Source organism: Rattus norvegicus, chromosome 2, assembly GCF_021556685.1.
Source record: "Rattus norvegicus strain SHRSP/BbbUtx chromosome 2, alternate assembly SHRSP_T2T, whole genome shotgun sequence".
In the NCBI taxonomy this organism is placed as follows: Eukaryota; Metazoa; Chordata; class Mammalia; order Rodentia; family Muridae; genus Rattus; species Rattus norvegicus.
The window spans coordinates 229,010,001-229,019,529 of record NC_141535.1 but is presented as its reverse complement, the minus strand read 5'-3'; the positions used below and the strand labels follow the sequence as shown (position 1 = coordinate 229,019,529).

General features: G+C 46.0%; 1 protein-coding gene across 2 annotated transcripts in view; it reads right to left on the bottom strand.

Moving 5' to 3' along the window:
* Nucleotides 1–1,352: 1,352 nt before the first annotated feature.
* Adh7 (alcohol dehydrogenase 7 (class IV), mu or sigma polypeptide) overlaps nt 1,353–9,529 on the bottom strand; it is a 64,213-nt gene continuing 56,036 nt past the window's right edge. The window contains exons 6-10 of one of the 2 annotated variants that reach the window (XM_087615327.1): nt 9,465–9,529; nt 7,383–7,643; nt 5,610–5,745; nt 4,792–4,930; nt 1,353–2,333 (exon numbers count right to left, since the gene is read on the bottom strand). The exon at nt 9,465–9,529 is cut by the window's right edge and continues 152 nt beyond it. In XM_087615327.1, coding sequence (XP_087471453.1) covers nt 2,309–2,333; nt 4,792–4,930; nt 5,610–5,745; nt 7,383–7,643; nt 9,465–9,529 — 626 coding nt within the window. In that variant the 3' untranslated portion in view covers nt 1,353–2,308. 2 annotated transcript variants of the gene reach the window in all.

The window sequence follows — 9,529 nt, the reverse complement described above, 5'->3', positions numbered from 1 at the left end:
TTAAAGAAAAGACTCTCTATTGAGGGGGTTTGCAACCTCATAGGAAGAACAACAATATCATCCAACCAGACACCCCAGAGCTCCCAGGGACTAAACCACCAACCAAAGAGTATACATGGACTGACCCATGTCTCCAGCCACATATGTAGCATAGGATGGGCCTTGTCTGGCATCAATGGGAAGAGAGGCGCTTGGTCCTGTAAAGGCTCCAGTATAGGGGAATGCCAGGACAGGGAGGCGGGAGAGAGTTGGTGGGTAGCTGGGGTAGCACCCTCATGGAGGCAGGGGGTGGAGGGATGAGATGGGGGCGGTTTGAGGAGGGGGAACCGGGAAAGGGGATAACATTTGAAATGTATATAAACAAAATATCCAATAAAAGAAAAAAAAGATATTCCTGTCATGGAGAGTGGGCCCTACACCTTACATGGGCAGCACAGTAGAGTTGTCCTTGATAGCAAAGGCACGGGGGAAGCAACCCCGAGAGTGTGCGAACAGGAGAACTGTCCCAGCCCCACACAGAAGCAGCAGTCCTTGGGAGAGTGGGCCATGCAGCACAGTGGAGCTCACTCTGGAGACAAGGGTGCAGGTGAGCCAGCTCTGAAGTCATAAGAGCAGGAAAGTCAACCCTGTCTCCTGCTGAGTGCAGCATTGGGTGGCCTGGCTGGAGCAGTGCTGGAGCGCTCATCCTGGTGGTGTAGAGAAGGGAGAGACAGTGTGCTGACCAGCTCCCTTACCACCCAGGCTCAGATTTGGGACTTTGAGTGGACCAACTCCAAAATTGATACTATCTGTGACCTGTTGGGGCATGTGCAAAGGGCACTCCTGCTGATTCAAAGCTGCAGGATCTGATGTCAAAGGGCAACAACAGGGTAACCTGGAGAAGTCCCAGGGAGGGGGCTTGCTCTCTTAACTACTCAGTCAATCTCTCCAGGGCCTGGCTGAGATTTTTTCCCTCCTGTGTTACTGGGTATTTTGGTTTGCAGTTGTAGTGTATATGTGTATATTTGTATAGTGTATATGTGTATATATGCCCTTGTCTGATTTTTGCTGTCAAAGAAGCATGGGACTCCCAGAATGAGTTTGGAAAAATTCTGGTCCTTAAAGGAGCATGCTCATCCCTCGGCGTCTGGTCACTTTTCACTGGAAAATGTTTATTATGTACTAGGCTTGTGGTTGCCTGGACTTTCCAACCTATACAATGTCCTTATGTGGGAATCCCAAATTCCTACTATTGCTGTTCAAATTCTTCTTCTTATAAGTCACTTCGTTTCCAGATACGTCAATATCCTACCACCACTAAATCTCAACGATGGAGTAAAACTGTGCCTTTCAATATGCTTTGTCACGACAGGTCATTTTGCATCACTTTTGATTTTATTAAGAACTCTCAGCCTGGCGTGCATACTGGTAATCCTGGTTTGAGGTTATACTGGGTTACACAGAGAGCTCTACGGCTACATGAAACATACCACAGTGAAAATTTAATGAATATTACGTGTGTGTACATGTCCACAGACAGATGCAGATACAGGCTGGTGTAGTTAAAGCAATCTGAGAATAATCTTCATGTTAAATGTAGTTATTACTATGTCCTTAAGGACTTGTCATTCTACTTTATTAAACTTAATATCATAAATATCCCAATGTGGTTATATCTATGGTTCATCTGTAATCGCTACTGTAAAAGTGCTTTATATTAATAAACGCTGACGATATCTCCAGGCACAGATGTGCTTCCCCCATGTCACTAAGTTACATAACGATAATTTTCAAAGTTAATCATTAAAAAACGTGCCCTTCCCTTAAATTTCCCAACTTTCTTTCTTAATCTAATCAAGTTATGTGTGCAATTTCACAATCTAATTCAAGTTAATTTATAACATTTTTAAAAGTGTTTCTGTTGAAAAACAGAATGAGAGCTCGGGTGGCTTTGGTGGGTATCTCTTGAAAAATGCATTCTCTACATCTCTACATGCTTTGTCTGTTTTTAAGTCACAACAACTGTGTAAAATTCTGAAAACAGTCCCTCTTCCAACAAATGGAACCCCAAGTATATGCTTATGAAGTGTAGAATTATCGTCTTAGAAAACGCAGACTAAAACATTTACTCTTACTGTTCTCTGCTAATGCTAGGCACTCGGTAAACTAAACATATGAAGGTTTATAAACCTCTGTAGAGCTTCTCTCTCTTGTCCCCAACCTGCCTCTGCATGCATTTCTGAGACAGACTCGTGATATCAGAGAACACTGTCAGGAACAAGGCTTCAGGTCACGGTCGCCCAGCACAGAACACCCAGCTCTCTGGATCTCAAAATGTCAGGACAGTCCGAATGCTGAAATGGAAAACAATAGCTTTTAGATATGTAATGAATGTGTGCATTTGTGAGTTATGTATTCAATCAAGGCAAACGTCCCTTCCTACTATAGAAACCCGATGGTTAATCCCGTTGTGGGAAAGCCTTCTGGGTTGAGGCCCACGCCTTCTGTGTATTCTGGTAGGGAACCCGAGCCCATACTGGGTTGATTCTGGAAGCGTCTGCTTAGCTGTAGTTACAGGAAGGAGTGAGTTTATCCAGCAAACACAGGACCAAGGCTATGGTGGGGAGATCAGGAAAGGAAGCAGAGGGTGTGCAGTTCTCTCGATGGGTAAGTGATGGCGAAAGCAGTCAAGACCTACTTCCCAGGTAGCCCCAGATTTTTGTCAGGGGCCGGAGAAGAGTGAGTGCTGTGTTCTTCGTTACTGGATATTAGACAACTTAGATTAGATAAATTAAATAAATTTATTATTTAGTAAATTAGATAAATTAAAGTGGGTTTAGTTCAGGAATAAAACCCCTCCTAGACATTGGTGTCTGGGGACAGCCTGAATGCATCTACTACTGAAGAACTGACTAGAATTGGAAAACGGAGAACAGGAGACCCACTAAGGTACTGTGTCAACATGTCCAGAGCAGCCATGATCAGACTGGGCCAAGACGCTAACCTTGGGCAGGGAACAGAGGGAGGTGGGGCTGCCTGCAGGACTCAGCATTGCTTTGCACACGGCAGGCAGGAGTCAGAGTGATGCCCGGTAAATGCCAGGCTGTGCTTAGGTGTAGAAAAGTGCTGTCCTGTGAACTGGATGTGAATGGAACCCCTGGGGGCCTTATGCGGAAATGGAAGGGCTCAGGCTTACAGATGTCATTTGGGAAGTTACCGCATTAGGGAATACTAAATATGATTGCAGAAAGTAGTTTTGGGTATTTGAAAGACAACTAGCAATTGCTTTTCAAACCACATCAAAATATTAGTTTTGTGTATGTAAACAAATCGATTTGACATTTGTTTCTGGCAGAAACCCGTTCGTTGTTTAAAAATTAAAACTTAGGGCTGGAGAAATGGCTCAGTGGTTAAGAGCCCTGACTGCTCTTCCAGAGGTCCTGAGTTCAAATCCCAGCAACCACATGGTGGCTCACAACCATCTGTAATGGGATCTGATGCCCTCTTCTGGTGTGTCTGAAGAGAGCAACAGTGTATTCATAACATTTTAAAAAAAAGTCCATTTTTAAAAAATTAGAATTTAAACACATGTTTATAATGTTAGTATTCTGTAGACTGCACCGGGCATAGAGAGAATGTTCAGAAGAAATGTTAATTCCTATTACTAGCAGGACCCATACCCTCTGCACACTGTAGATGCTCAGTATTGATAGAACCAATGAATGTCGTCTATGTTGATCTCGTAGGTGGGTCCCAAACATCCATATGGAAAGGGTAACTGAAGTTGGACTTCTTCACACTCCATCGGGCTCTTGCCCAAGTGCTCAGGAGGGAGAATGGGTATGCCAGGAGCACTCACTGATTACCCGGAGGAGCCCTCACTGATTACCTGGAGGAGCCCTCACTGATTACCTGGAGGAGCACTCACTGTTTACCTGGAGGAGCACTCACTGTTTACCTGGAGGAGCCCTCACTGTTTACCTGGAGGAGCACTCACTGTTTACCTGGAGGAGCACTCACTGTTTACCTGGAGGAGCCCTCACTGTTTACCTGGAGGAGCACTCACTGTTTACCTGGAGGAGCCCTCACTGTTTACCTGGAGGAGCCCTCACTGATTACCTGGAGGAGCCCTCACTGATTACCTGGAGGAGCACTCACTGTTTACCTGGAGGAGCCCTCACTGATTACCTGGAGGAGCCCTCACTGTTTACCTGGAGGAGCACTCACTGATTACCTGGAGGAGCCCTCACTGTTTACCTGGAGGAGCCCTCACTGTTTACCTGGAGGAGCACTCACTGATTACCTGGAGGAGCCCTCACTGTTTACCTGGAGGAGCCCTCACTGTTTACCTGTCACTTGCAGGGCTTAGGTGAGAAGTCTGGCCTGTGTGGTCCACAGTGCACCCTGGCACAGCGTCCGTAAGACCAGATATTATTTATTTGCCTTTTATAACCTCAGTTTTATTGTCTGAATAGGGCAGAAATAACATCTGAGAAACAAAACCCAGAAAACAAGCACAGTCACCAAAGAGGAGAACTGTAACAAAGGTCACTATGGAAGTGTGTGAGGACTCTAGCAGGTTTAAAAAGGTAAAAATGGCTAGTGAGACCCATCAGCTGTGGACGACTAAAGTCCATGGAATTTTAAAGAGCTCATAGATGATGACTTTCCAAGGGTAGGAAGAAGTGAGTGGCTGTGTTTGCCTGGGTAGTTTAAGTAATCCAAAATAAAAATCAAAGGAAATGGGTATATTTACAAATACCAAAATCTAAAAGTAGCCCATGGGAGAGAGTCAAAAGTCGCCACACATACCTTTGCCCTGAATAAAGCAATTCAAATCCTTCACTGATGTTATGAAAAGGCAAGGTGTGGGTTATCAACTGGCCCAGGTCAAATTTCTTTTCCAGGAATTCAGTCACCAATTTGGGAACATCATCTCTGCTCTTCCAACCTGTGGGTAAATGCAGGTTTGTTCTTTGTACTCCATGAAGCAATCCTCACCTTCCATGGCATGGCGTTTGTCTTTTCTCTTGCGCATCATGGCTTCCCCACCCCCGTCCCTTGAGTCATTCCCATCGTGTCAGTGAGCTGTATGTCTCTCATCTTAAGAAACAAAGGCTAACCAACCCCTCCTCGGTTCCTGGTCTCCTTCAGTTCCACATCTCTGTGCTGTACAGAACCACAGACACAATCACCCCCATGCACTGTTTCTGGTCCCAGCCCCTTTGATTCTCTAGTGAGCTCACTTCAGAGATCCATCCTCGAGCACACAGATGTCTCGGCTCTGGTCCCCTGCATTTTTGACAAAATGGTGAGCAGTGATTCCTATGTGTACTCTAGGGAGTGTCTGTGGTGGATTGCTCTGTCGCCCACTCTGCTCTCTTGCTTCTGGTCATATTGATATCGTCATTATTCTCCTACTTCAGCTAGGAGAATATCTTTCGTGACTCCTCCACGTCCCCCACATCTTTTGTGTGGATGCTATCACAGCTCCGTTTGGTGTCATTTACCACTCGTCCTTGGAAGAAAGTGCTTTGAGGGGGAGAACATGAGTCTCTCTTACTTGATAGGCATGAAAAGCAAAGTTGACGTCCAGACACCTGACATTCGGAGGGCCCAGTTGCTCTTACCACCAAAGACGCAGCCCTTCCATGTCCGTCCAGTGAAAAGCAGCATTGGGTCATAGCTGAGCATCTTGGCTGACGGAGGAGCCCCGACCACCACGCTGGTCCCGTAGTTCATATGGCAAGATGAGAGGGCATCAACCTGAGATTAAAGTGAAGGGGATTGTCGCTTGTGGACAGCATAGGCTCAGAAATGACCAACGGATGGCCAGGGTTCCAGTAGTTAACATGGCTTCCAACTACAAAATCAAACTAGACCCTCAGGCTTTAGGTCTCTACTTGATTTAAAAATTCTCAATGCAACTTTAGTCCTTACTGTGCCAGTGTAATTGTGATTCTTAGTACATTTAGTCGATTCTCACTGACTAACAAGACAAAGGAAATCCTTGTGATACTTTTATAACAGCATCAACGCTTCAGATAAGCCTTAAGTTATTTGGGCTAAGTGAAATTGAATTAATTAATTAGCGTGTTTGAAAACACTCTGAAAAGTAAATCAAATACTAAGCTATGAGGCAAAGGAGTGGCTTTTCTTGGTGACATCTCCAAGGGTAAGGGGATGATTTTGGTCATCTACTCTTTCAGTTCTTAACTAATAAGACTTTTAAATATGCAGCAGATTGCAACAACACTGTGCTTCCGTAGACTTCATGAGGTATCTGGCTCTTTGCTTTGTAAAGTACAACCTAGAATGTGAAGGTTGTTACAGAATAAATCGTAAGTGACACCACAAAAGGGATGTGACAGTGACCATGAGATGAAGGCTTCTTCTCAATTACCAAATGCCTCAGAGAAAATTTCATCTATATATGTAATTGTAGGCAAAATTGGTTTTTTTCCGTTTTCCATATCACTTCATTCTACCCAAGGTCAGGGCTTTCTAATTCCAAGTACTCTGTAAGTCTGGCACTGGGGAGACATAATTCAGAATGTGAAGTTTGTGTTCTATGGGGAATGAAAGGCAGGATAACCAAACTCAGGTGAAGGATTTGGAGGAGGAGCTCATATTCAGAACAATCTCCTCAGAACAATCTCCTTTCCCCTGCATCCCCTCTAAAGAGCATCAACACTTCAGATAAGTTATTTCAGCTACATGAAATTGAATTAATTAGTTAGAGTCTTTGAAATTTTTGTCTGAAAATTATATCAAATACTAAACTATGAGGCAAAAAGAGTTGCTTTTCTTGGTGACATCTCTGAGCTGAGGGGACAATTTTGGTCATCTACTCTTTTAGTTCTTAACTAATACGACTTTTAAATATGCAGCAGATTTAAAGCCTGTACCACAGAGTCAAGCAATGGAATCATTTTTGCCAAGACTGCCACATGTACAAGGAAGATGATGGGCCGCAGGTTGCCTCCTTGCCCACTAGTCACATGAGAATGGTATGATATGATACTTACATGATCAGGTAACACTGATCTTGAGATTGTGACTCTTCAGGTAAATTTTTTCGTTGCATTTCTATGCATTTATTTGTGTATGAGCATGAAAATAGCTGAGTGCACACCATGGTGTGTAGGTGCACACCAGAGAACAAACTTGTGGGAGTTGGTTTTTTCCTTCTATGTGTGAGTCTTGGGAACCAAGGTCAGGCCATCAGGCTTGGAGACAAGCCCCTTTACTCACTGAACCATTTCACCAGCCCTGTGGTTTTTGGCCTGAGTCACAGATATTCCTATCATTGATTGTTACTGAAGCGATGAAAAAAATGACTTTTAGACTGAATGCATCTTGTCGCTAGGGTACTTTGTGGCTTCCTGAATCTTGAGTCTTACCATGGTCTCAAGGCGCCCGATAACTTCAAAAGTATACTGGACAGTGTTGCCTGTCATGTCTGACAGCACCTCACTGATGGGCTTGGTGAAGTCCCTGGGATTGATACACTCTGTGGCCCCTACATCCAGGGCTTTCTGAAATTTGTCCTTGTTGATGTCAATTCCGATGATCCGGGAGGCGCCGGCCGCTTTACAGCCCATGACGACTGACAGGCCAACTCCTCCCAGGCCAAACACAGCACAGGTGGAGCCAGGGCTGACCTGCAGAGAGAAAAGTTCCTCAGAGTTGACAGTGAAACCTGCAGAGCATTCTCAGTCAGGAGCACAGACCTCACAGGATTGCCATGACTTGGGCCAGGACCCCAGATAAGGATGACACGTGAAGAATTAGAATGTCTGAGAAAAGAAGCATTTGCCAAAGCAAACCAATATGTACCGGATTAACAGAAGGCTTTCCTAAAGGATTAGCCGCAGACCAGAAGCCTTTGTAGCCAGCCTGGCCCTACCCACAACCCTCGGCTCTTACAGGAGGGTTAGACAAACACTGAGGCTTCCCTCTTGTCTTTCCACAAGGCTTTGTTTTAGGTTTGGTCTGAAGCTCAGTGACTGAATAGCCTTGACTCTGAGTCATTTTGAGACACAGTGTCCTCCCCCCCCCCCGCCCTCCACAATCCCCCGCCCCCCGCCCCCACCCCACAACCCCTCCGCCAATCCCAACCTCCACGCGGCATGCAATTCAGTGGTTGATGGGTTGCTCTAGGAATTCAGTGGTTGATGGGTAGCTCAAGGAAGTTACCGTACCTAGACCACTCTGGGCTTTTTACCAAGTACTGTGCAAGGTTAAAGAAGGCTTCAGCCCATAGTTACTTTCCTGCTAGAAGAATAACAGAGATTGAATCCAGGTGAGCATTTAAAACTCACTAGTGCCGCCATGTGACCTAACAGCTGCGCTGGTCTTCCCTGTACCCTACAACCCATGTGACCAAACGTTAACCTTTCAAACCTCAACATCTGGTTTTATTTGGAGAGCGTCTTCGCAGAGGTCATTGAGTTACAACGATGTCACTGGGAAAAGGACGTAGTTAGAGCTGTCTCTCCTGGACTTGTGTGTCAGGACTTTGTGGGCAGTGTAACCCGCCATTTAAGAGGCCCTGAAACCTGAAGCCAGGGATATGTTTGGTGGGGGAGCGGTACAGTATGGGGGAAGCGGGTGCCTCTGCGGGCCCATGCTGAGGCATCCCTTCTCTCTGAGTTTATCTAGGACATGAGGAGGGGAGTTGAGGGAGTCGAAACAGAGACAGAGACAGAGACAGTCCGGGGTGGAGGGAGAGGGAGGAGGGGGAGGGGGAGAAGGAGGGGAGGAGAGGACGAGGGGAGGAGAGGAGGAGGAGGAGGAAGAGGAGAAGGAGGAAGAGGAAGAGAAGGAAGAAGAGGAGGAGGAGGAGGAGGGGGCCAGCCATGAGCAGATAGAGAGAGAGTGTGAGGGGAATGGGGAGAGAGCCAGAAGTGGGTAAGGGAGCAAGAGCAAGAGGAGAATTCTGAGAGAGAGGAGAATTCTGAGAGAGAGGAGGGGGCAAGCAGCCCCTTTTATAGCAAGTCAGGCATACCTGTCTGTTGCCAGGTAACTATGGGGCAGAGCCTTGAAGGAATGCTAACAGTAGGTAAAAAGATGGCGTGAAAAGACTGTGCTTTTAACATCCATGTGTGTGGCAAGCAGAGAGGCCTGAAGCAGGTCCTCCCCCAGCAGGTGTCTGAAGGAACCAACCGTGCCAGCATCCAGATTTTAGACTTCCGACCTTCAGGACTCTACAGAATCAACGTTTGTGGTTTCAGCCACCCAGTCTGTGCCACTTCACTACAGCCTCTCCAGCAAACGGACATAGGGTCACCAAGATGCATTTGGTAGGAAGAGAGAGATTCGGGGAGCTGGAGAGAGAATGTGGCAGCAACTGAAAGTAAATCTAGAAACTGAAGCTCCCTGTATTTAGAAACAAAACTTCGACTTTGATCCTGCCTCTTCCAAATTGCCTTAGGGTTCTGGAGGGAGAGGCAGAAGCTATGCTAGCCAGCCCCAATTCTTACCTTGGCAGTTTTAACAGCAGCCCCATAACCAGTGGAAAATCCACAGCCAATCAAGCAGGCTTTCT